A 27,991-nucleotide genomic window follows, 5' to 3' on the forward strand; every position below is an offset into this window, starting at 1 on the left:
AAATGGCCAAGTTCCAACATCTTCGTCAAAGTCAAATGTTCGTGGACCAATATGAAGCAAAGTTTGCTGAGTTGTCCAAGTATGCACTGAGGCTAATTGAGGACCCGATAGACAGGGTGAAGAGGTTCAAAGATGGTCTAAGGTCAGAGATCAAGGACCCGCTAGTACCACTGAATCTCAAAGAATATGATGAGTTGTACAAGAGGGCCCAACTGATAGAGAGGAATCTAAACGAATGGGCTGCCGCATTTGGGTCGCGGTTTGTGCCAATAGAGATAGCAACCGGTTTGGGAAGAGGCCAATAATGGGAGGAAAGTATTGCATTCCTCTCAACCAAGAGGGTGGAATTGGGAAGCCGGCACTCAACTCGAATGGCAAGTCGTGCGAGTACCCCCCTCCCCTCTCTCGTCATTAATTTTCTGTTCTGTTCTGGCAGAGCACTTGCACTGTACACTAGATACGAGCAGTCTAAAAAGAAAATTTGAAGTACAAAAAGGACTAATATAACGGTCCCTAGTATTTTCAAAAGCAGAAGAAAACAAAAAAAAACCTTGCAGATGGTAAGGTTCCCATGAGCTGATCAAATGGTTTGAAAGGCTCTCCCAAGAAGAATGTGATCTCCAGGCCAGCTAAATCCTCGAGATCAGAAGCAAATGGAGCATGATGGAATGGATAGTACTTGAACAAGCATGTATACAACTTTCAATAATTCAGATATAAAAAATAGGCTAATAAAAACTAGTGTAGCATGAAAACCAAATTGCAACTTAACAGTAGCACTGACAGTAGGGAAATCATAGTATGGTTATTCAATACATTTCGAGTAAAGCTACCCAGAAAATGAAGCATGCAGGATTCATCTGACTAAACAAAATAACAAGATCTTTGCTAAATATCCCAGTAGGAGGTCTTCAAAGTACCGTCCAATACACACAGTTTATAAGCACATTCTAGGCAATGGAATCGGATAATTGCTATTAAAAGGCACGTCAAGATGGATTAGTATTGTTTCTTGCAGACCTTAATGGTAAAACTCACCGTTGCCAGGATCGAACACCTTGGTAATAATACCAACAGACCCAACGTAAACCTTTGACGTATTTCAAAACCTGCAAAGTAGAAATGCCATCAACCATTAACCTCGATACAAAACTGCAGTTGTAATAATTAGACAGATAGGAAAATACTAGCAATTGAGAACTTCACAAACAAAAGAAATAACAGTTATCCAAGGGCAAATGTACTGATGAGGCCACACAATCTATGAGAAGGAACTGCGGCCGAAACTGAAGCATCTGACAATGAGGAAATCATCCAATTGATAAGTCCATGATATATCTTTACGATGCTAAAGAGGTAGTAAGATAATAGCATTCTAGGACTTCACAAACAAGAGAAATTAACATTTTTCCAAGGGCAAATATATTGAAGAAGCCACACAATCTGGAATGAGGAACTGAAGTGAAACCGAAGCTTCTGACAACGAGAACTCATCCAATTAATAAGTCCATGACATATATTTACAATGCGAAAGATAGGCACTGTCAACATGAAAAATCCTCCAAGTATCGTACCCACAAAAATATCAAGTCACAAGGAAACCGCCACTCTTTTCTATCACGCTCAAATTCGGTACCTAGTGGCATATGCATTTGAACCATGCAAAGACCAAATGCAACCACATAAGCATCTACTTGAGATACGTCAAAACATCTATTTGCTCTAGTAGGATTCAGATGGTACCAGCTTAGTTCACCAAAACCATTTTGAACAAATGATGGAGCCAGAATGTTCCAGCTTAGTTCCTGGCATCAGAACATTCCAGCTTAGTTGACCCATACCCTTTTACCCAACAATAAAAAGAAAAGCTAATGCCCTAATAGCAACATTTCTTCCAGAATATCTAACTGTCATACTTAAAATTGTCTAAGATAAGCAGAAGAATAAATTAGCCTCATCCGAAGTCCAAATGCAGTTGACTAAATGCTATTCAGATCCTTCTTCCATAGAAATCACCAAGCAAAACATTGGCTGTGAAAACTATCAGGTATACTCCTAAATAAATCAATCTCCATAAAAGGAACACTTCCTATGAAAAATTAACGTAAAAGAACTTCCTCTTGATTCATATCAGAAAAAGGAATTATCAATGTCTTTCCTATTTAAAAGAACACAGTTACAGCTCCTCAAAGCTACATAACTTCCACATCCACACAGATTTGCAATAAAAGTAGACATCTAAATGTAAAGGAACTGCTATTAAGAGATTCAGAGTCTAAAGACTGCTTTACCATCCAAACAAACTAAATCAATGCCACAAATAATCACAATAATTAAAATCAAGGAGAGTAAGCACAGAACACTGTAAAACAAATATATATTAAGTTACCAAGACAAACAAGACGAAATAAAAGCAAAATAATTATGAGAAATAATACTGATATTAAAGTAAGTAAACTGAATGCTTCAAGATACAAAGAAAAAAATTACCGTTTCCTTCTTAACTCTCTCTATCTCCTCAGGAGTTGACACATGAAATTTCTCTGCATAATACCTTTCCTTGTATCCAGGCTCCCTTAATCTAACCTGATTCCAAACCATAGTGTATCAAACTCAAGAATTGATTATTTAGCTCGTAAAGCTTCTCATGTTTCCTTTGAGATATTATAATTCATCCACAAAATAACACATCAAAAAGTCAAACTTTTCAATTTATCTGACTACTCAAAATATGTAAAAGGTAGACCATTCTCTTCAGAACACTTAAAAAATGGTATCTTCACTCATAAAATGTTCACTTAAGAGCATACGGAAAAAAGAATCACAGTTCAATGGTACACTGTGTGAAACTTAGCTTCTCCCATCAGCTCAGCGCCCCCTCCTCCCCATAAAAAAAAAACGGACACAAGAAAAATGAACATAGCAGAAATACTCTGGCCCCCAAAAAGAGTAGCGTCAACACCATTTAAGCTCATGTATGGTACACACTGGAGTCCATAAGACATCACTCATCATATAAGACTATGCTTTCAGTTAGACAGCGCAAGAGTTAAATAATGCTAAAATCTATTGAACAGAGAGGTCGGAGTAACCAAAGCTAGGAAGATATAAAAGGAGCCACTTAAAGATTGATTCGTTCAACTTGTTAAGTGCACATCTTTTCAGTGCACCTGATCTCTTTATTAAATCCCAACCTACAATCAGAGAACAAAATCAAACTTAATGATAGTCCCCGCCCAAACAAAACCACATCATCTTTATTGATTACAGAAACTATGACTTGCCCCATATCAATTGCCTTTGATCAACTGAAAGTGCAAAACAGAAGATATTCAATTACCACACAAGTAAAGGAGAAAATCAACTCTTTGCATACCTTGTCAACAACTGGACTTTGTAATTCTTCTGATGACTCTTCTTGATCTAGATCTCATTTCTTCATTATTCTCCAATGCCTAGAGAAAATGTTGAGCATAAAGTTAAATAGGACCGACTGCTAGCATATGTATTGTACTCACTAGTCCGTACTAAAAGTGTCACGTGCTTTAATTGATTATGAGTCCTGAACGACTATTTTCAATGGAATTAAAAAATAAAAAATAAAAAAATCTATTTCCACTCCACTTGTTCCACGAATAACACCAAAAGAAACTGAAAGAATTTGAATCATTCTTCGAATTCTCCATCACATGCTGCCTTACAAACAGATTGAATTTATAGCATTCGTAAATGACCAAAGTTACCTGCTGTATGCGAGCCTGCTTCTGAAAATTTTGATATTCGTAGACAGCAACAGAGTGGATAAAATGTTCTACTCTGTCTAACATGACCTGGACACGAAAGAAATTAAAACTCCTCATCAAAGATTGTCAATACATTAAATTTTACAAGAAATGAATAGACTAATGGATTCACACAACCATCACAAACTAGGATTTGTTGGATTTTCTACCAAAACCTTAAAATATATATATATGAAAAAATAGACTCTGCATATACCAACTGATTTGAGGTGTTCACTAAATAAAATCAAATTTGCAAGAGTTAAAACAAAAATATAAGAAAAAAACGCAAAATAGAAAATGTCTTTCCAAAAACATACTGACAGAAAATAGTTATGGCAGCTAAAAATAACTAGAAAAGCCTTGTGGAAACCACATCCTAAAGAAGAAATAAACTCTTCAACAAACAAGAACATGTAACCCGAACAACTAGTATTAGTGCAACCAACCCACGAATTCATCATCCAACCACAACATTACCCAACTGGAAACTGCATATCAAAGGATGCATAATGAAACTACCTCGCCTGCTTCAGTAAGGTAACCTCCCATGGCAGTAAACCCCCTCCTATAAACCATCACCAGTAAATTGATAGCACCCTGATGAACAGAAAGATGCACAATGAGCATTCTAAGTCCGCATAATTAGTGAGCACACAGAATAAACCCAAGGAAAACCACCAGGTTAGCATGAAATCGTGTCTCTGTTAGGCGAAAAGTTGTGAACATCTTAGTTTGCGATTGCTTGCTGCCACGCATAATAGTGATCTGATCAAAGGACCTAGAAGGAACGAACGCACGCACGTACCCTGCCGTCGGGGTGAAAGCACGGATGGATGATCCTCGACGACGTCGGCGATTGAGCTTGGGTACCGATCGGCGAGCCACCGATAGAAGGCGGGGACTCCCATGGCGCGGCCGTGCTCCGGCGAGTCAACTCGGAGATGTAGAGAGAGAGAGAGAGAGAGAGAGAGATGTGAGATGGTTCGAGAAGTTTTAAATTAGCATTATAATGTTTGAGAATCCCGGTTAGCTAGAATAATGGAAAAGATAATTTAATTTGTAGCCAATCACAAGTGAGTGTATCTCCAATGGTGTTTCAAAATCAAACTCAATCTCAATCAAAAGATCTTACTTTAAATTTTGTAGAGCGTTTCTTTTTTTGTATTATTTAAATATTATGGATAGAATTGGATTTATTTTACGCGTCAAAATAGACGAGAACTTATCCATGCAAAAGCTTATTCTCATGGCCTCATCATGCCTCCTAATTTAATTAATGTTCAACTTTGGATACGGTGATAAAAATGTCTGAAACTATTCAAACTTTTACTAGTCATTGCTAGTGAGTGAGGACGATAGTCATTCATTGCGGGACCCGTGAACTCTAGACCGCTAGAGTCTGAACTTGGACGGGATATAAGAGATGTAATTTTAGAGTGCATTTATTTCGCGAAAAATATATAATTTGTAAAATATTTTCATCATCCATGAAAATAATATGAATTGTTATTGATAATGCAAATATTTTTCATTAACTAATTATTTAAAGTGATATAAGTGATTATTTTTAGAATAAAATACTTTCTAAGTCATTAATTTCCCATGAAATAAACAAAATCTGAATCTTTGTGTTTAATTTTAAGTCTCGATTTGCAATTATTTAGGGCCCATTTGTTTGTATTTCTATTCCGGGCGCGTTTGTTTGTGTTTCTGTTTCGGGAACAACTTTTGACCAGAAAAATGCGTTTGGTAAACTTGTTCCGGAATAAAAAATAATAGAAACATATTTGGTAAATTTATGTTTTGTTTCTTGTTTCTTTTAATTTTTTAATTTTAATTTTCCTTTTTATTCTTTTTTTCTTCTTTTGGCCGGTCACCGGCCTCGGTCATGGTCGGCACCAGTCACGACGAGGGCGGCCTCGCCCAACTCTATCTATAAGGTATGCCGAAATGGCGACCGTTACACTTCCGAATTGCATTACAGTACAATATTCCTTTTACATAGAATAGATGAAACCGTGGGTTATACCCTATTGATTACATTAGATGGAAATTTCCTCCAACAGAAAGTTGAAAGTTGCATGTTGAATGGAGGACTACTCAGGTGTGAATTTCCATTGGTTACTCACAATGTGGAAGTGCAAATGACAATAAAGTCATTCTGAGTATGTCCAAAACGTGTGAGGTTTTGTGGTATTTGCTTATTGTAGATTTCTCCCCCTCTTACTCTAATCCTGCTAGATAGGTTTTCTCTTTTGCATATCAATGTGAGATCTTTGATGGAGATATACTAAATCCAAAGCACTGTGATTCACTTCACCCCATATTTGACAAAAAGGGGACAAAAGCTACTTTGTTTTGAAAGTGACAGGTTTAAGATTGTGGAGTCATGATAGGAAATACCACCTTGGTCCCCTTAGTTTGCGCGTGTGTGCAGGTGACCACATATATGATTTACCTTGAGCTGCCTCTTATCAGTTCATCGAAGTGCAACAAGGAATCTCTCTCTCTCTCTCTCTCTCTCTCTCTCTCTCTCTCTCTCTCTGTGGCCATTCCATTGGAAAAGAAGGACAAACTTGGCCTTGAAGCCTTGAATCTGTACCTATATAATCATTCTACGCACTTTTATAGATCCTGTTAAATATGCAACTTATTGGAGGTAAACTGGCCTTGCCTTCGTTTCCATCTGCAACCTTATTCATAGTGCTTATCGAAAAATCCCACTCTGGTGACTTTGATCCCTCGTTCACTCTTTGATATGAAAAAGCAATGTGTTCCATGGAAACCATTGACAAAAAGGAAACGAATTTCAAGCTAAGATGAGCTACCATACCACATAGTGACTAATGAAAAGTTTCCATTAACAGCTGACAATAACCCAGAATTCTAGTGAATTAGAGCTTACGCTAACGTTTGAAATTCAGCAGCCCCGCCCGGCCTGCCAAGATCACTATCGTTTGAAGATGGAAAACTCCAGAGTAGGAATTATGACAAATACATTGTTTCGTAATTCATCATCCTAGAAAAGAATCAAGAACATTTTGATTTACACAAACTATACAACCGCCAAACATCACTCGACAAAAGTTTAAGAAGGAAAGAGCGATACTATCGCCATGGTAAGAAAAGTACAAAGATAAGAAAAGCAACACTCATGAGAATCAGGTCAGAATATCCACAAAGATCATTTTCCTTGGTCTCTTGATTGGGACTTCGAGAAGAAGACACCCCGCTAGTAATGCAAAAAAAAAGTGCCTGCACGCCGTTTCCACAATAAGCAATTGTTCAAGTTCTTCCCTATGCCGTTCCAGGTCCTCAGATGGTAAAAGATATAAGTTATCAGCCCAAATTCACTGTAATAAGCAATAAGGCAGAAAAATAAAACAAGGCAATGTGAAATTAGCCAACTGAATATTGACCTCCTTTAAAGCAAGTTTCGCTTTTGAACTCCAGCAAAGAAGACAATAACCAATGCTAAAAAACCAAAAGGAAACCTTAGTGCTTGTTCAGTTGAACAAATCAGCTTGGCATGTACTAGATTCTGATGAAGTTACGTTGTGGTTTCAGTGGCAAAGCCAATCGTGTCCGTAAGTTTTAGTAGAGTCATGTCAGCTTCTGAATGCAAGTGCTAGAGGAAATTAAGAACTGCAGTGATCATGTACGAGATAAGAAAGGATCATCCGCAAGTGGTGAGACCACGTATGGCCAATGCTACATCTAATAGCATGATTACAATGACTGCCGGAATGAGCACTAACCGAAACATTGTTTACCTCCAAGTCCTTCACCGCCTGCTTCCTTGATATTTCTTTCTTCCGTCGAGCACGTTTCAACAAGCCTATGCACAGAATTCCCTGTTCATCAATACCAAAGCAAAAGATTAAGCATCACTCTATTGCTCGGATCCAAAAGTAATGGAAACTACAAAATTGTGTTAATCCAGTCCACCAATAGGATCACATTCTTCATCAGATGTTATTAAACCATAATATGGAAAACAGATGATACGATAGGAAGCTGCAAATAATTGTCGTGAAACGAAGGGCCTGTGGGCTAACTACATTTGGGGAATCTCCATCCCACAACACTACGGGATTTTAGTTTTCTTTTCGGATTAATTTGAGTTGCACGGAGGAAAAACCGAGGTCAACTTTGAAAACAGTATAATTCCATCCTCAGGGATGCTAAGTGATGCTAACTGTTTTGGTAATATTTTTAAATTGGATTTGTACTTTAGATTTTGATGGAAAAATACAAAAGGAAAATTAACCGGCTTGAGAAGATAACACGTCAGCCGACGTCATCATTCTAGCCCCAATTTGTGCCAACGTGGCAGTTCATATTAGAAAAAATAAATGTAATATAGCGATAATTTAATGAATAAATTACAATTAGGTTTCATTTATTTCATTTTTTAAAATATTATATTTAATATGATCATTTGTATTGTTTGAAATAATTAGTTAATTAAAAAAATTTATTATTGATAATAATTTATGTCTAAATATTTTCGTAGACGATAAAAATACTATTCGTTCATTTATTTTTATAAGTGTACAATTAAATATTGTTAAGATCACCCATCTCTCACTCCGAGAGAGAGAGAGAGAGAGAGAGAGAGAGATGAAAATGTAGTGTTTGAGCAATATGAAAATGTAAAGTGTCATCCTTTTAATAATTCAAGATTAGGGACGACCTTATACATTTTCATATAACTTAGGAATTAAATTGAACACATTGAACAAATTAAAAGTTCATAGATCATATTAAACAAATTAAAAGTTTAAGGACCATATTGCATATTAAATTAAAGTTAAGAATCATTTGTGTCACTTTCCCTTAGGGACGACCTTATACATTTTCATATAATATAAGGAATAAATTGAGTATGTTGAACAAATTAAAAGTTCATGGACCATATTAAACAAATTAAAAGTTTGAGAATCATATTGCATATTAAATCAAAGTTTAAGGATCATTTGTATCACTTTCTCTTAGAAAAATAAATGTGATATAGCAATATACTTAATGAAATGATTACAATTAGCGAATTTTTAAAGTTCAAAGGTGGGATCCAATAAAAAAAAAAAAGGTTAAGAGAACCTATTAAGTATTTGGGATAAAATCATCTTATTGGCTCATAAACTAATTAGCTCCCATAAAGAGAGAAGGTAGAAGTTATTACTTTTAAGGAAATATTTTTTAAATTATTTATTTTTTAGGAAATAACATATTCAAATGTTAATTTTAATAAAAATAATTTTCTTTGTCAAAATATAAAAATAAAGTTAAGAGTTCATATTAAAAATGGTTAATAGCACGAAAAACTCCAAATTAGTACACCGGTGACAAATTTATTCCAAACTAATTTTTTAACAACTAAAAACCCTAAACAATACACATTTGACAACTTTACCCCAAATTAATTTATTGGTGACAAATTTATTCTCTATTAGTTTCCGTTAAATTTTATTTTTAAATTACCAAGTTGGATAACATATGGCAATTGACCGATATATTAGTTTGAGATTTTACTATTCGTTTGTCATAGATGTATCGATTTTGTACTTTTTATGATATTGATCTAATTTAACTGAGGGTATAAATTTGGGGCTTTTGTTAATAAAAAAAATGGAATAAATATGTTATAGTGTACTAGTTTAGGCTTTTTTGTTGCCATATATGGTGAATTTGTCAAAGATATATCAGTTTTGGGTCTTTGAAAATAATAAATAAATAAAAACTATGTTGAGGTAAATTCATTACAAGTGTACCGGTTGGAATTTTTCGTGGTATTAACCCCATTAAAGCGAAAATTCCAAAAAAATGGCTTAAAGTACTCTTATTTTCTCAAATAAGAGGTTGATATAGATTTTGTTTCAAATAAGGGCTCAAAGTGGTTATGACTATTTCAACTAAGGACCTAACCTCGTTGGCTCGGCTGTCAGCAAAAAATTCCGACCGATCAAGGGGTATTTATTATTTTTTTTGTCTAAACACAATTTAATTTAAATTTAATTATGTTAAAACTTAAAAAGAAGTTTTTTTTTTTTAAAGAAGGGGAACACACAAGCAGGAGGGCTCCCTCCCACTTATGGCTGCCACCCCATCGCCAATGGGGCGACGGCAACAGTCATTGGGGTCACTAGCGCTTGGGTGAGGGCCAACAACCCCTACTGATTGGAGGCAAGGACCCGCTAGCTCTAGCCAAGGACGGGAGGGGGCAGCAACCCTCTCCTAGATTTGGGTGAGGGTTGCCACCACTTGCCCTCATTTGGGCGAGGATTGCTGGCCCTTGCCTAGCGCCTCCAAACCTAGGTGACGAGGTCCAAGGACCCTAGGCAAGGGCTGCTAAGCTGGTGCAAGGGCTAACAACATTTGCCTAGATTTGGGAGAAGGTTGCCGCCCTCTCTCATCTTTAGTGAGGGCTAGTGAGCCCTCGCCTTCAGTTGGCAAGGGTCACTAGCCTTCGCTTAGGTGCTAGTGACCCCACTAGCTATTGTTGTTGCCCTACCGCTGATGGGGCGATAGCCATTGGCGAGAGGGAGCCTTCCCCTTGTGTTTTCCCCTTTTTATTTGTTTTTTATTTTTAAAATTTTTTGTTTTATTTAGTTTTTTACGAATAAAATAAAGAAAAAAAGAAATTTTTTAAAAGATGAAATTATCCTTCACAACTTGTGAGTTCAAACTTTTATTTGACACAATATTTACTTTAGGTACTTATTTAAAAAATGAAGGCACTTTGAGCCTTTATTTAAAATATTTTCCACTTCAAGCCATAATTTGAAAAAATAATGGCGACTGACTTTATTTGGAATTTTTCCTTATTAAATATCGAAGAAAAGTTAGGATAAATTTACCTTAGTCGCAGGACTTGATACAACACAATAGGGGTGTAGGTGGTTTGGTTCGATTCGATTTTTAAAAAATAACTAATCAATAAGGAAATTAATTGAACTGAACTAAAATCCAATCCAAACCAAAACCAAAATTATGGTTCGGTTCGGTTCTTGCTTTTGTTTTAATTTCTGTTTTTTTTCTACATGCACTCCTTTCAATAATTTTTTATTTAAAAAAATCAATTTTTTAGTTTTTTAATTATTTTCCTTATCTTTCTTTTTCTTGTTATTTATTTTTCTTCTCCTTCATTGGCCGGTCGTTGTCCATGTTGGCGCCAACAAGGCTCGAGCCTTGCTAGATTCTGATGATCTTGAGACTTTCCAACTTGTGGCGAGGCCAAGAGCCTCACCCAGTGGCCGAATCTAGCAAGCTCGAGCTCGCCGGAATTGGGCGAGCTTGACCTTGCTGAAATCGGACGAGCTTAAGTCTTATCGAGTTATGGCAAGGCTCCAGCTCACCTCTAGAGCTGGTCTAGTCGTCGACTACCATCGTGGTCGTCGACTTGCCAATGAAGAATAAGAAAAAAAGAAAGAGAAAATAAAATTAATAGGAATAATCAAAAATTCGATTTTTTTAATAGAAGAACAAAATAAAAAGGAAATAATTTAAACTTTATCGATTTGATTCACTTAATCGATAAAAACTGAATCGGTCAAAAAAAGTCAAAAAGTTTCGATTTTTAATAAAAATCGAATCCCAAAACCCCAAACTTTTGGTTTGGTGCGGTTCGGTTTTCGGTTGCATCCCCACGGCGCAGCCCACCCATCAGCCAATTCGAGTCCCATCGAGGTGTGAGAGAGAAAGGGGAGAAGGAGAAATGGGGGAGGAGAAGGTGAAAGAGGAGGCTTTGCAGATGATGGCGATGTTCCAGGTGCTACCCAGGCTCGTCGTCTTCGATCTCGATTACACCCTCTGGCCCTTCTACTGGTTCGTTCCTTCTTTCCTTCCTCTCTTTCCTTATTCTTGTTCTTCTCTTTTCGTCATTCGCCATCGTTCCATCGCGAGTACCTGCGTGAAATTCTGGACGCAACCCTCCTTTCAAGGTCAATTCGTCGTGACCGGACGAGGCGTTCGTGGGATGAATTGGGTTGGCAGCAAAATGTCAAATTTGAGCTCTTGGACGCTAATCTTGTTAAAAGTTTTTGTTTATGTCGATGGGCATTGATTTTGGATGATGGGCAAACGTAATTCGATATCAGCATCGGTTGTGACTTGCGAATTAGTTCATCTCTTTATCTTGATGTTTTCTTCTTTGAATCTTTTGGTGTTTGAGCTTAATATGATTAGGTGTCGGTACCATTTGTGTTTTGTAGCTTGTTAATTCATTCTGAAACATCTGTATGTCGTTGAACTGCACACCCTTCTGCAGCTGGAATGTCTCTTTTCTTCTTCTTTTTTCGCGTTCATTGGCGCCCTTGAGGCCTAAGGCTGTCTTTTCGATAGTACAATACAAAGATTTGGTGAATCCTGAGTGCTAGGCTGCCCTTTGTTTTTCGTTTGATTAGATGCGTGTTTTGCATTGTGAGTAAAACCTTCTTGACTTGCTTATGGTGGTTTCTTGTTGATGCCCAGCGAATGTCGCTCCAAACGCGAAATGCCTTCTCCTTACCCCCATGCTAAAGGTATTCTTTGTGCCCTGAAAGACAAGGGGATTGATGTTGCCATTGCTTCCAGATCGCCAACTCCAGATATAGCCAAGACTTTTCTGGAGAAACTTAGCTTGAAGTCGATGTTTGTTGCCCAGGTTGGCGTTTAGAATATAATTGTATCTACTCTATGCCGCCTTCACTGGTGTGCATAGTTATTTGAGCATCAGGCAATTCAACCCTGCTCTACATATTTGTATCTACTCTATTTTTTTGAACTATTTGGCTAGATGGTGATATCTTTTTGGTCAAGCAAGCTAGAGCATTTCATTAATTCATCTGGCATGGGTGATGTATGATCATTACATGACTTTCGTCTCATCAAAGTTCTGACAAATTTGAGAGAAAAATTATCTTAATCTGAGAAACTTAATCTTTGATGAATGGGATTAGAAAATGTTATTGAACTGTCTGGCTAAGTGGCGGAAGTTTTTAGTCAACCAGATGTGTCACAATATGTGAGAGACCTTGTGGAAGTTAGAGTTGCTGGTGCTTGAATGGAGTCCAGCCAATATGCATGCTTATCCATATGGGAATCTAGAACTATATTTCTTTGTTAATAGATGGGGTAAATTTCTACATGCAAGGGACCTTGTGTTCTGGAGCTTTCATGTCTTTAACTCTGTTCATTTGATTATTAAGGGAATAGGAAATAACAACATGCCAATTGTAGCTTTAGGAGAAACGCTTATAATGTTATTTTTTCCTAGAGTAGATCAAGGTGGTTTTGTCAAGCAACCATAGCCCTGTCAATTGTAGCCTTAGGAGAAATTTGTATGATGTTATACTTTCTCTACCAGACATAGTGGTTTTGTCATGCAATTGGAGTTTGTTGCTCTGGATCAATATTTGGATTATTCATAGTCTGTCTTTCACCTTTCTGATTCAGAACAATAAATTGATAGATCGGAGAAATTGTTATATGCTCAATTTTCTCTTTGCAATTATTCAGGAGATTTTCTCTAGCTGGTCACACAAGACTGAGCATTTTCAGAGAATTCATTCAAGGACAGGGGTGCCATTCAACTCAATGCTTTTCTTTGACGATGAGGATAGGAATATTGAAGCGGTAATTCATTAGTTAGACTAAATGTTTATTCCTGTGTTCTATATTATTTGCGGAGGTAGCATTTGGAACAATAACTAATTTTTGGTTCTTATGGCTTCTATGGTGGATTTTGTGGAACGCCACCGGATCTTCATGCTTATTTGAGGAAATATACCTTTGACTTTTGCAGGTTTCAAAAATGGGAGTAACAAGTATTTTGGTCGGTAATGGTGTAAACCTTGGAGCATTCAGACAAGGGCTAGCAAAATTCTCCGAGAATTATAACACAGTTGAGAAGAATAAGCAGAGATGGCGCACAAAGTTCACCAAAGATGGAGATTCATCTGAGAAGAAGTGACGGAATTGAATGTAAGGTCCTGTGTACTCTATCTAAAAGGTACCAAAATGGTGACAAATTATACTCTGCAACTGCATTCCATTGTAAGCTACTATTCCTTTTACCGATAGAATAGACAAAACCGTGGTTATACACCCTATTGATTACATTAGATGGAAGTTTCCTCCTCCAACAGAGAGTTGAAAGTTGCATATCGAATAGAGGAATAGGGTGTGGATTTCCATTGATTACTAAGAATGTTGAAGTGCAAATGACCGTAAAGTCTTCTGAGTTTCTCCAAAACGTGTGAGGTATTGTGGCATTTGCTTACTGTAGATTTCTTTTCTTTGTTTAAGTTTAAAATGGTGGGGGAGGCAACAACCATCTCCTTCAGACGTGCCGGCAACAAGCCTCTTACTCTGATCCTGCTAGATGGGTTCTCTCTTTTTGCATATCAACATGATTTCTTGAACTATGGAAATCTTTGATGGACGGATATACTAAATCCAAGGCACTGTGATTCACTTCACCCCATATCAACAAAAGGGAATAAAAGCTACTCGTTTTGGAAGTGACAGGTTTAAGATTGCGGACTCATGATAGGAGACACTGCTTTGATCCCATTAGTTTGCACGTGCGCACAGGTGACCACATATATTATTTACCTTGAGCTGCCTCTATTAGTTCATCAAAGTGCAATAAGCAATCTCTCTCTCTCTCTCTCTCTCTCTCTCTCTCTCTCTCTCTCTCTCTTTTCTTATGGCCATTCTATTGGGAGAAAAGGACAATCTTGGCCTTGAAGCCTTGAATCTTTACCCATATGATCCTTCTATGCGCTTTTATAGATCCTAGTGAAAATGCCAGTTATCAGAGGTAAACTGCCCTTGCCTTCGTTTCCTTCTGCAAACTTATTCATATTGTTCATCGAAAAATTTCACTCTGGTGACTTTCATCCCTTGTTCGCTCTTTGATAAGAAAAGCAATGTCTTCCATGGAAACCGTCGACAAGAAGGGGACAAGTTCCGAGCAAAGATGAGCTACCATACCACATTGTGACTAATAAAAAGTTTCCACTAACAGCTGACAATAATCCAGATTTCTAGTGAATTAGAGCTTATGCGAGCATCTGAAATTTGGCGACCTCCTGCTCAGCCTGCCAAGATCACTATTCTTTGAAGATGGAAAAATACAGGGTAGGATCATTGTTCCGTGATTGATCATCCTAGAAAAGAATCAAGAACATTTTGATTTACACAAACCATACAATTGCCACACATCACTCGACAAAAGTTCAAAATGATACTATCGCCGTAAAGAGAAAAGTACAAAAATAAGAAAGCAACACTCATGAGAATCGGGTCAGAATATCCAGAGAGATCATTTCCCTTGGTCTCTTGATTGGGAGTTTGAGAAGAAGACGTCCTGCTAGTAACGCAAAAAAAAGTGCCTTCACGCCGCTGTTTCCACAATAAGCAATTGTTCAAGTTCTTCCCTGCGCCGTTCCAGTTCCTAAGATGGTAAAAGATATAAGTTATCAGCCCAAATTCGCTGTAATAAGCAATAAAAGCAGAAAAATAAAACGAGGCTATTAATGTGAAATTAGCCAACTGAATATTGACCCTATTTTAAGGAAGTTTCACTTTTGAACTCCAGCAAAGAAGACAAAAACCGAGACTAAAACCAAAAGGAAACTTTAGTGATTGTTCAATTGAACAAATCAGCTTGGCATATACTAGATTCTGATGAAGTTATGTTGTGGTTTCAGTGGCAAACCCAATCGTGTTCGTAAGTTTCAATATAGTCAGGTCAGCTTCTGAATGTGAGTGCTAGAAGAAATAAAGAACTGTAGTGATCATGTAAAAGATAAGAAAGGATCATCTGCAAGTGGAGAGACCACATATGGCCAATGCTACATCTAGTAGCATGACACAATGACTGCCAGAATGAGCACTAACTAAAACATTGTTCACCTCCAAGTCCTTCACTGCCTGGTCCCTTGATATTTCTTTCTTCTGTCGAGAACGTTTCAACAAGCCTATGCACAGAATTCCCTGTTCATCGATACCAAAGCAAACGATTAAGCATCACTGGATTCATCAGATCCAAATGTAACGGAAACTACCAAATTGTGTTTATCCAGTCCACTAATAGAATCACATTCTCCATCAGGTGTTTTTTTTTTTTTTGGTAAAGATTCTCCATCAGGTGTTATTAAACAATAATTAGAAAAATACATGGTAAGATCAGAAGCTGCAAATAATTGTTGTGAAACAAAGGGCCTGTGGTCTAACTACACTTGGGGAGATATCTCCATCCCATAACACAAAGGATTTTAGTTTTCTTTTCGGATTAATTTGAGTTGCACAGAGGAAAAAACAAGGTCAACTTCGACAACAATATAATTAAATCTTCAGCATGCTAACTGAAGCTACAACTTTGCTGCACGTCATTATTCAGGACCCTACCACACATTTTCAGGAAAACCTCCGATGTTATTTCAAAATTGGACTTTGAGCATACAATCACAACCAGTTCAGAGCAATAACCTTACCGAAACAACATATACTACACCACAAGCAAGGAGCATATAAGCTGCAATGTTCTGAAGAAGAACAAGCTCTTGCTCCTCCTCAGTATAGTTTGGGAAAGCTCTTGTCATCACTGCAACACTGGTTAAAAAGGGACAACAATTTCAGAAGACAAGGTATATAGATTGTTTACCCTAAATTTTAACAGCAAGGTTCCAATAACTTTCATATTGCAAATCAGATTATTCAATGCTCGAACCAAAACCATGTTCAAGACTAGACAAAACATCATTTTTCACTTGATCTGTCCGTGACTATATCAACCATAATGCAATTCCAAAATGCTAGTATTTCATAGTCTGAATGAGTGAAATTGATGACAGAACGTGGGTCAATCTAGTAGGTCCATAAGATGACACTTAAAGGAATCCACAGGAAATAAAGGAGGAGTCTTTAACAGTACATACAAGATCTGCAGCATGCCCCTCCCAGCCCAATATTCCAATACCTGAAAAAGCGTTCACCAAATATGTTCATCAGGGGGCGCAGAGAGATAGTACAAGCTCCAACAAGAACAAAAACAGAGACTATGAAAACGGCAACCCATCTCGAGCATGCTCAGCAGCTAACAAACTCCAGCAATCAATCTTTACTGAGAGTTTTCATGCTACGAGATTTGTCCAATCGACGAAAGCATAGTCAGAGAACGGCAAGCGCAATTCTTTCCAGACTTTTCACACATTTACACGGGCGCTTCCAAAAACCACAGTTCAAAATGCATCCAGACGATTCAAAGAGGAAAAAACCAAGACCAACCTTCCAGAACTTGATAATGAATCCCCACTCGGTCTCCGCGAGCACGACGAAAAACGCTATCACCACCGCGTAACACCGGAATATGCCGTCGAAAACCTAGTGACGACACAGGACCCGGCACGACCATTAGATTCAGATGGCAATGAGCAACAGCAGAAACACACACATAGAGAGAGAGAGAGGGTACGTCGTATCCATTCTCGAAGGAGCGGACGGCGGAGAGGACATTGACGGCGATGCAGAGGATGGCGCAGATCGCAGTCACGACGCTGAAGCACCGGCAAACGACCAGGAAAGGGTCGGGCCTCGCCCGGACCCTCCTCCTACCACTGCTACCCGACCCGGAGCTCGTCTGCGGCTGCAGCTCCGGCGGGTGCGAGTTCTCTCCTCCGTCTTCTTCGTACTGTCTCGTCATCTCCCTCTAACTCTCTGCTCCTCCTCCGACGCAGAAGACCTTCGCAAGCTCTCTAGAAAGCCCGCCCCTCAACTGCTTCGAACCATCACCGTTCGCAGCGCTCCGCACGTCGCCGGCTCCGGATCTCCGCCGGCGATCTTGGGCAGGAGCGCGTGTCGAGCTTCGATCAGGAAGCGCGGAGCTTTTTCCGGGTTGTCGTCGTCGTCTTCTTCTTCCTCGAGCTCTGGCTCAGAACGAAACGTATTGCCAGATACCTTCACCTGCCATTCAAGGAAGTCGGTTAGAGGCACGTCCCCCGGTCGCAAAACTGGTGGGAACTGGCACGTGGCAGCCGCCCACAGGTTCACGAGTTTCATTTGAGAGAGCTAACAAAAAAAATAACCGCGCTTCACTTTTAGAAATACCGTATACGCATACGAATCCGTATACGTACCCCGGAGTTCTATCTTTGGAGATCACCTTGCCCTTTAAATCAATTGTCCTCGTGTCCCAATTTTCAAAAATGGCGATGGTCACAGGCGAGCGAGCCGAGCTCCTTGCTAGATCTGACGAGCTTCAAGCTCTCTAGAGGTTGGCGAGGCCAGAGGCCTGAGCATTGTCATCATCAACAGCTAACGCAAGAAGGGAAAAGAGAAGAAAAGAAATATAAATTAAAAGTTCAATTTTTTTAGAAAAACATTTTTTACAATGACGAATGTTTCATTAACTAAGAACCTGAGCCCAAATGGGAACCTGAGCCCAAATGTCTAAAACCCGCGCTCAGCCTTTGTGATCCCCGACCTAAGTGCTGGGACTAGAGCTTGAGCCTTGGATCCGAGCATTGCCTTTATGAACCCAAGCTTTGAGTGTTGAGGCATTAGGCACCAACAGCCAGGCTTTGAGCACGGCTTATATCGACCTAGGCATGGGTAGTAAGGGCACAAGCTCGGCCTATCAATGTACCTGAGCTAAAGTTTCGGAGTCTTGATCCTAAAAACCAAGGACTTCGGAACAATATTGATGTTTTAGCATCCAAACATAAAGTTTCGGATCCGAGCGTCAATATTTAGTCATATCTCCATTTTTCAAAGGTAATCATTTTTCATTTTTCTAGTAGTCATTTCTTCATTTTTCAAAGGTAATCATTTCTCCATTTTTCAAAGGTAATCATTTTTCTAAGCGAATCAAACGTTGAAAAATGAGAAAAATTTCGATAGTATCTTCTTCTTTTTTATAGATAATACGGTTTAAAAGAAACTGAGGTCAAGAAGAAAGAGTAGTTAAGGCGAGAAGAAAGACCAACTTAATCCCACAATGCAAGATGTCCAAAACATCACTCAAATGTGCGAACCAAATATGCACAAAAACCCTCCAAGAATGGTCAATTATATGGACAACTTATCTCAAGGATGGATTTCACAATAAGCGCCTCTACTACAAAAGAGAGATTTCAAAAGAAAAAGCATCACAGGAAAGGGGGAAGGGGGAAAAAAAGAAGACATATACCAGGCAAATATGAAAACAGGGAGACAAGATGAAAAAACTAGACACTGTGAGGAGAAGATTGCCATCAACGAACAGCGAAAATATCATCAGACGCTTACATAGAATTTAAATAAGATTTTGTGAGGCCATGAACGCATCTAAACATCCCCTCTTGTGCGTCATAAACATCCCATCTTCATTTACATTTGGGATCATGACGTTAAACACCGGAGACAAGAACTAGGTATCGAAAAATTTAGCTCAGTATGGCAAAGACTGAAGATAACTCATGAAGAGGAACCTTGAAAGGCCTTCACTCCATCAGTGTCTCTGTCCACATGCTTACTTCCTCAGCCTGGAATCTGAATTGGTCAAGGACAAGCATGCGTATCGCTGACCGAGAAACCTCTGGCATGACAAAAGGAATTTAGCACAATAGTGAAGGAGACTTCATCAGCATATGCTTCCTTTTCCCCTTTTAACAAGAGCATGTAGTCTTACGGCCATCTGAGCACTTAAGAAGCATTCTCCCTCTGTAGGTCACTCATGGGCAAATCGTCCATAGATAGTGTAATTAGCTGGAAAATAGTAGCACTTTCAGTGGATATCCACCAAAAGACAAATGCATATTAAAATTATATGCTATCTCATTGGACAAACACATCAATGAAAAATGCTGTATTGAGATTTTGGAAACTGGATTTACTGCAGCGGCAAGGAAAAGGAGATTTAAGAGTTTACATGTGCGCCACAAATCTTAATTGAAAGAAAACCAACAATAGAGGAACTTTTCAGAACTCTTATCAACGTCAGCAGACATGAAAGGGTTGATTTCATAGGCATCATTCTTGCATTGCCGTGCCAAAGGAAGGGATAGTGGTAGAAAGATCTCCTTGAGCAAAAAATGTCTATTTACCCGCAAAGGATTGAAGTGTCATCTTCATGGTAAAGATTAATTGGTAACCTAGAACAGATGAACTACCTGTGTCCAACTCATTCACTGGATAAAGAACTAAATGACAGCTTCATACGAGCAAACCCACTAAACCTCAAGTGAGGAAGAACTTACTTCATGCCTGGAGAAATGGTAGCATGCTCAGACGCTATGTACAATGCGCATCTAATCCTGAAGCTTTAGCCGGTTAAAGAACACCAAGAAGTGATACTCAGGGGCCCAATAGACGAACCCAACAACAGGCCCCCCTTTAATGTACTGCACGGATAGACATCATATTGTTAGGAGACTTTGAGGAATTGAAGATCCAGTGACCTGAACAAGATGGAGAAGACTATTAGAAACACTAACCTTTCCGTCCAAAATAACCAGCTCACCATCCACCCATCTTGGATTTTGAAATCCAGGTTCAGCAAGCCTTCCCTGGCCTTTATATCTAGCAATCTGAATGGTCATAAGATCAGTAGCTTTTCAATCTATTTGACAAGAGGTGATGAAAATTGAGGAGTTGAGTAGAGTAGCATTTTAGATCACAAAATAAACTATACCACTCCAAGTTCTTCTGGAATGATCCCTTTATGCGGAAGCTGATATTTTTTACCAATCTTAGCACGGAATGCCACCTGTTCGAATAAGAGGATAAGGAGTAAATTAAACAATCTTAGGAAAAGCTGATCAAACATTAAACTTAATTAGATAATCTCAGGAAAAGCTGTGAACCCCAAGCACAGTAGCAATACCCACGACATAAAATTTATGAGCTATTGAAAATTATGAACAAAAAGCAGGCAATTATTTCAACTTTATAGACAGCCACTAAAGTTCAGCAAACTGTTTTCGCAAACCTTTTTCGTCGTCAAAAATGGATGGTGGGGCCAATTACTGCAAAACCTATCTAGACTAGCTTCATTTTACTTGGTGCAGTCATCCTTAATGATTTTATGGGCTATCATTATATCAATTATCCAAACTTAATAAACGATCTTAAGATGAAAGGTGATTACCTTTCCAGCTGGCACATAGCGATCTCCTGTGAGTTTTAAGGCTTCAACGTATTCATAAAACTCGAGCTCTGTTCGATCCTTGGTCTGGCCATCCTCTTGCCACTGTCCAAATTTACGTCTCAATTGAATGACCTCTGACGAGTAAATTCCATGTGCACCAATGTACAGTCCTGACAAATAAGATTGTACAGGGATATCATTTACTTTTAATGGAAGTAAAATGGGATGCAAGTAATGTTTTGACCATGAATTACAATCCATATTAAATACCCAGAAGCAAAGTACCATTTAGAGGATCAAAAGAACTTGGTATTTCAATGCGATTAAAAGTCGTTGATCCAGAAAGGGATCTGTGACTTTGAGTTTGGCTGAGAGTGAGGCTTATCAATTCACCAACATCTTTTAGGACCTGGACCATTGAAAAGAAAAAATAACAAAATATTCAAACCTCTGAAACCAAATAGAAAGAAGAAATAAATGGATTACTCAAATTAAGAGAATTTTACACGACCTTCATTGGTATTTTCTCCCCACCAATGAACTTGGCGAGATCAAGCATAACTTGGTCAATACTACGACCACTCCGGAACTTAGCTTCCCTACCCACAGAAGACTGTTTCCTGCCACTGGAGTCCTTTCCACTGACATCCTTAATCATTGAGAAACAAAATGAAGAACGACCCTTTTTCTCTAGCATTGCTGGCACTCAAGTAAGTCTTTTGTAGGTACATTAGCAGAAAGTTTCTGCACAAGGCCACCAACAACAACTTTAACCGCAAACTCATTTTTCCCTTCACTTTCAATAACTCCAGGAATCGCATCCATTTCCATCTCATCTCTCTCTTGATCACTTTCACTCTTGACTTCATCTTCAGCTTCCAAATCTTCAGCGTCCACATCATCTTCTTCCTCTTCATCATCCATCATCTGCTCAATCACCTTAGCTATAAGGTCCTTGTCAACTTTCCCTGGTGCTGTAACTTTCATAACCTTGACCCTTACACCAGGAATCATATCTCTCAGAATATTCTGAAAACCAGGAAGTTGCTCAGAAAGATCAGAACCATCTTCCCTGCCACTACCATCCTCCTCATCTTCTGCAGGGGCAATGACTACATCATTTTTCCCTCAATTGAGTCTGCTGGATTAGTATTGCTTTCAGTAACAGATAACACAGAGCCTATCAAAGGATCTTGAATAACTTCCCTTTGCTTCAAGTACACAGCCTGAAAACCAGGTGAATACCCTTAAACACACATGCAAAATCAAGTGTCACAGTCTAGCTAGCAGAAAATACTCCATATACAAAACTTACTAAGATATGAAAGCTTCAAAAGTGGAGTCAGGCATGAGTTTCATCTTTCAAGTGAAAACACAAACACAATGCACATGTGGGCATGAAAGAAAGCATATCCTAAGGACAAATGCAGAGGCTTGTCCACGAATCCAGGCAGTTCTGCTATTTAACACAATTAAGAGAATATAAGCAGAGCATATACAGCATTTTGCATAAACAGAGATGCCCAACTAGATAAATAAAGCTATTGCCAAGTATCCTTATTTAAGTAAATAACAAAGGATGTCAAAGGAATTTCGCCCAAGGCCATCAAAAGAAAGTTAGGAGCATTTTTTCCCATTATATCGAATTGTCATGACTAATGAGGGGTAGCTATTTTAAATTTTGTCGGAAAGTCCCCAAGCGACAGTTTGTGGGTTTCTCCCTCATTTCAAAACTTCTCAAATCCCAGGCAGTAGTTGAATATATTCAACAGAATACTATTGTTTTGAATAGTCCATTCTGGCACAAATAACAACAAAACATATTCTTAGGTTGTCTATTTACTAGCAATGACATTGTCCACACACCACAATTAACATATCTAGATATATATTAGCTATTTCTATTCTGTTAACATCATTATTTCCACAGAACATCACGCCCTGATTCCATAAGACATATCCAGATAATATTTGCTTATACAAGTTTATTTTTGCAACTGCAGGAGGCAGAGCATCAATAAAGATCTCTAGCAAGGTTATACAACGTTAACACCCCCCCAAAAAAAAAAAAAAAAGAAAAAAAAGACACAAAACCAAAACCTATCATGGGGCCCATTTGTTTGAAGAAAAACTGTTTCTAGGAAATTGTTTTCCAACTTTCCAGTGTTTGGATGATGGAAAACTAATCAGTTTATGGAAAACGTTTTCCATAGATTGAAAACAATAACTTCTTTTCTGAAAAAAAAAAGGAAATCATTTTCTCTAAACCACCAAACAAATGAAAACTAACCACTTTCCTTGAAAATGATTTTCATGGAAAATATTTTCTTTTATCATGGAGTTTCATTGAAACAAACACACCCTTAATAGGAAAAGCGATCTCGACAACCTTTTGGATTTCAATAGCAAGACATTACAGCATCAAAGCAAAGAAAATGGCATCAAAATTCTGCGTTTGCCCAAGCATGCGGAGGGACAGTGCGCAGAGACACAGAAAGAAAGAGAGAGAGATTCATTTGAAGAACATTTGAAAAGAACTGTCACAAAGAGCATATTATACTGATGACAACACCTAGGCAACAGATATACCTTCAAAGGAAAAGATATACCTGTTGCCCATATTTGCCTTTCTTGTCCACCTTCAAGAAAACTTCAAACAAGGGAACACCACCTGCAGCTGTCACAAGTTGCCTGAAAAGATAACTATATTCAGCAAAGACTACAAAGTTCCAAAACAGAATTTGACCAATAAACCAATAGGATATAGAACTAAGTGTGAAAATTTTTGTTCCGGGCCGGGCGGGGCCAACCAACAACACACACATACAATCCAAAAACAACTGAAAAAAGAAATGAAAAGAAACCAAAAATGGAGACTGCTTCCAGTCAAGTAGGTGTACTCCAGAGCTACAGCTGGCAGCTGGAACTCACAAGCAAACTGCTGCATATCTAGTATAAATCCACAAAATGAGCCAACATGGAGCTCGATGTTGATTAGCCATCCCTTTGTATTATAGTAGTTGATTAGGAAAAAAGAAATATACAAATGCAGACAATTGTCATCTATAGAAAATTTCCTCATAGTCATGGAAACTGCAAAACTAATTACCACTGGGAAATCAATCCTTGTTACTATTTGGAGTTTCATTTTGCACAGTTATAAAAGGCATGACAAGATGTCAGTAAGACTTTCTGCACAGAATGTATGAATAATAAGACCTTTGGATAAAAGGTAGTTGACACTCAATATTACAGGGCTCTTTTTTGCCGCTTAACTGTGACATACAAAAGGAACACTTCCAGTATAGATTCCTCTCCCAGTAGAATGCAAGCAGTGATAGCAAAAAGTGCATCACAGCAGCATAATCTTAAGAATCTCTCACTTAAACCTGTGTATGAGCTCACATAGATACAGGATTTTTTTAAACATATTCATTGTAAGAAAAATAATGAAATAGTTTGATTGCAAACTAGGTATTCAACATCTTGCATTCAAAAGAGTACCAGACAAAGCCATCAGCATGCTTTTCACATAGAACCATAATCAAACCTAACCTAATCTAACAAGAACATGAAGACATAGTGGAAGAAAAGCGGAATGTGGACATTGACCCCACTGTTGACCAAAGCATTCCTGTCAATTTAGGCACCATCACAATGGTTGACATTCCCTGGAAAGTTGGTCAACAAAAACTACCCTCAAGGATACAGGCACAAACTGTCTCAACTTAACAGATTATGACACAATTGAGACCCTCAAGACTAATATCAGAGACTACCGACCTCTCAGGTTTGTAGGAAGCAGTTGTAAACTCATTGCTAAAGTTCTTGATAATTTGCTTAAGGCGGTCACTCTTAAATTTTCAGCCTCTGACACACTTTTCTCCAAGTAGAAAAATTCTTAATTCTGTTATAATTGCTGATGATTGCCAATATAGCCACTTCAGATCTTCTTATCCAGGCATCACATGTAAAGTTGACATTGACAAGGCCTCTGATCATGTTTATTGGAATTTCTTTCTCTTTTTGGAGAGAAATGGATTAAACAGGTTCCCTTCTAATGGGTCAAATGAAATGTCAGTCTCTATGTTGCCTTTCACCAATTGCTCAACACACCATCTCTGGCAAAACAAAATTTTGAAACCTATCTATATGTATTTAATTACAACCTCTAACGATGTCCCAAGAAAGCCTCAACTAGGCCTGTGAATAATTTTTTCATTTAAATAGTTCTTCACTTCATATCAGACATGAATCACATGGGATGAATTTGTCGTTAGAAAATAATACTTTTAATTATGTGAGCTTACCGAGGGCTGTAACTCCTTGCCACATATCTTCCATGCTCTGCAGTAACACGAATTATTACACCATATGGATCGTATGTATCATTTGAAGTCCCAGCCCACCATCCCACCTATAAGCAAAAACAAAGAACATAATGCCATGAGGATGCAAGGATAATGTATTAAATGCTTCACCAGACTCAATAAAAAATCCAAACCAATGTTAGCTGAGATTTAATCAAGAAAAATATACAACACAAAGTCTAACTACTTCAATTGCTATCAACATGTAGAATCTTGGGCACTCAAGATTGGAAGATGAATGAAAATGCAAGAATTTGTAAGTGCAAAAAGGTTTGGTTTTTTCACCGTATTGAATCTCAACACATGGCTCAGCATACAGAGGGTTGGGCACTGATTCAAAGGCAAAGGGAATATTATGTTGAAGCATAAATATAACAGCTAGCACCAAGGAAAGTGAAAGTTTGGCCTTAGCACCAACTGCTTCAACTGCCAATTTCATTATTTACTAGATTCTTTTGTGCAATTTTACAAGTCCTCTCTAGTCAGTTAGAAAATTATAGGGCGACAGTTCCAATTCACTTCAATCATTGCATGAAGTGAAAATGGAAAAACTTGATAATAAAATGCCCAAGAACTCAACGTTCTTAGAACCTTCATACCTAGTTATTTCCTTTCCATTATACGATTGCTAATCTCCTCCACAGCATCTTGTTATCTACTCTTAGAACTACTGTTTTCTTAGTTATTCAATAGAGTTCATACCAGGAACTATGATGAAGTGATAATGGATTATGGCACCAGATTTTTCTCGACATTTCCCCAAAAATCATAAACTATCACAATATATATACAATCATAAACTAATGCAATATATATATTAATATATACAGAATAATTATGTAACAATGTAAGCCTTTCCCAACTCCAGCATATCCTTCTAGGAGTACTGTAGAGTATAGCACCTAGAATAAGCAAAAGCATGTACCAAAGAAACCTACCAATCCAGCACCAGCATTATCTCGCATAAAAGCCGCATCATGATAACGTTCTTCATTTATAGCACTCTGAAATTCAAAACAGAAAACAAGAGGCAATAAAATGTCGGTGCTGGAGAATAATGGAATCAAAAAAATGATTCTTGAAGTCCAAGTTCCTACTTTCAAGTAAGACATCACTCTGCCAACAGTGTCACCAGTAGATGCCGCTGCAATTGCCACCTTAAGCCTCCCAGCTTCTTCATAATCCTCTTTGACTACAGCATTACTTAATTGCGACTGTTAAAACAATGTAAAAATTTAAAATTTGAGTAACATTTAGGATAAACATGGTTAAAGTATATACTAACTAAATAATTCGAGAAAAGGAATCCAGAGTAGGAGACATGTTTCTAATACAGCCTCCAGGTTCAGTCAACTCAGCAAGTCTCTAATTCTTTTACCACCCTCTCGTCATTTTAGATGTCCTTATAGAACATTATAGTAGTAAATAGTAATATTAAATATGTCATGTGGGACTCTCTAGGAAGACAACATTTTATTCACTATAGCAACTATACAAATTCATAATTCCTGCGTACTTTCCAGCTTTTTAGGTCGTACTTTCTGGTACTTTGTCGACATGCGATTGACATCGTATTATCAAACTATAAATAAGACAAAAAGAAGCTCTAACCCCTAGCAAATCACACTTTCCAATAGTTTGTTGTCATGCCATTGCCATGACATATTTTAATGTTCATACTCTCTCACAAACTTCACCTGTTTCTAAGTTCTTCCATATATGGAGGACACTGAACGTCCTCCTCATTCCTCTACAAACTAACACCCAGTCACCATAGGTCAAAATGACCCATTTGGTGTTGCATACAACTGTATCAGGTTGCCAAAAGATCGACAGCTAAAGCCTCCATTGGCAGGTGAAGTTTGCTTCCACTGAAGTGTTTAACTTAGAATCACCAACAAAGACATGTCTAGCCACTTTTCATGGGTGCAAAGAATCTGAACAGTGTAAATTAGATGCTCATAAAAAGAAGGCAACAAGAAAACGTGCATGATCATTTTCAGCTACGGCGTTCAAATTGCCAAGATTCTTTTTCTTTTTTTTTTTTCTTTTTTTTGGTGTTCCTTCCGCACTAAAACTACTGCATTTCAAGGAATAAATCAACTCATTGTAGAGGTGCTATTAGAGAACTTCAACAAATACGTCATGTTATCAAACATAAAAAATCCAAAACAGACAGCACATAATTTAACCAATTACCCAGATTACAGTTTTAAAAAAGAACCCCGTTTAATCTACACACGGTTCCTCAAAAAGCACAAAGATACAAAGAGGAAAGAACAGGAAAGCTGATAACAAGGCACCTTCAATATCGAAAGCAGACGCTCTTGCCCGTCGATTTCAAAGTGCCGCTTCCACCGATCCCAATCCCAGCTCTCCTCCTCCTCCCCATCCCCGTCCCCCGCCGCCCCCTTCCCTTCCCTCCCCGCCGGGCCGGCCCGCCGCGGGCGCCCTCGGGCTCCTTCGGGCGCGCGCCCACGTAGGAATCGAACGCCCTCATCGCGGACCTCAGCAGGTCCTGGATGGCGGAGTCCCACCGCCGCCGCGGCAGGGCGGAGGAGTCGTCGGGCGGCGGGGGCGCCGCGTCGGAGGGCCGCCGTTGCCCCGGCAGTGGCAGAGCGCGGAATCGGGCGCCCTGGAGAGCGATTGCGAGGGGAACGCCGACGGTGCCGGGGGAGGGCAGAGGGACCGCCGCGCCGCCGCGCAGGGCGAGGACCTCGCCC

At 38.5% G+C, this 27,991-nt stretch overlaps 4 protein-coding genes across 4 annotated transcripts; 1 reads left to right on the forward strand and 3 right to left on the reverse strand.

The window, feature by feature from the left end:
* Positions 1-700: 700 nt before the first annotated feature.
* Positions 701-10,320, reverse strand: LOC120295945. The gene is made up of 7 exons (XM_039317574.1): positions 10,300-10,320; positions 7,559-7,639; positions 4,591-4,815; positions 4,305-4,382; positions 3,744-3,830; positions 3,377-3,455; positions 701-1,109 (listed from the first exon to the last, which is right to left on the reverse strand). Exons 1-6 carry the CDS (start codon positions 10,318-10,320, stop codon positions 3,381-3,383), a joined length of 567 nt encoding a protein of 188 aa, XP_039173508.1. The 3' UTR covers positions 701-1,109; positions 3,377-3,380.
* A 1,093-nt stretch (positions 10,321-11,413) lies between these two features.
* Positions 11,414-13,909, forward strand: LOC104452929 (magnesium-dependent phosphatase 1). Its single transcript, XM_010067426.3, has 4 exons — positions 11,414-11,612; positions 12,258-12,429; positions 13,284-13,400; positions 13,570-13,909. The coding sequence occupies exons 1-4, from the start codon at positions 11,503-11,505 to the stop codon at positions 13,735-13,737; spliced, it is 567 nt and encodes a 188-aa protein (XP_010065728.2). The 5' UTR covers positions 11,414-11,502; the 3' UTR covers positions 13,738-13,909.
* A 932-nt stretch (positions 13,910-14,841) lies between these two features.
* On the reverse strand, positions 14,842-17,718 carry LOC104452930. Its single transcript, XM_010067427.3, has 6 exons — positions 17,248-17,718; positions 17,061-17,156; positions 16,712-16,752; positions 16,268-16,385; positions 15,687-15,767; positions 14,842-15,225 (listed from the first exon to the last, which is right to left on the reverse strand). Exons 1-6 carry the CDS (start codon positions 17,473-17,475, stop codon positions 15,166-15,168), a joined length of 624 nt encoding a protein of 207 aa, XP_010065729.2. The 5' UTR covers positions 17,476-17,718; the 3' UTR covers positions 14,842-15,165.
* A 1,268-nt stretch (positions 17,719-18,986) lies between these two features.
* Positions 18,987-27,991, reverse strand: LOC120296328 (protein EXECUTER 1, chloroplastic-like; the record flags this gene model as incomplete). The annotated part of the gene is given in 14 exon segments (XM_039318171.1): positions 18,987-19,517; positions 20,009-20,152; positions 20,246-20,338; positions 20,443-20,517; positions 20,899-21,068; positions 21,184-21,307; positions 21,410-21,603; positions 21,606-22,039; positions 22,072-22,124; positions 23,508-23,589; positions 25,209-25,315; positions 26,207-26,272; positions 26,366-26,482; positions 27,572-27,991. Coding segments are annotated over 13 exon segments (2,028 nt in total), but the record flags the coding sequence as incomplete, so codon positions are not given.

Source organism: Eucalyptus grandis, chromosome 7 (genome assembly GCF_016545825.1).
Source record: "Eucalyptus grandis isolate ANBG69807.140 chromosome 7, ASM1654582v1, whole genome shotgun sequence".
Classification (NCBI taxonomy): Eukaryota; Viridiplantae; Streptophyta; class Magnoliopsida; order Myrtales; family Myrtaceae; genus Eucalyptus; species Eucalyptus grandis.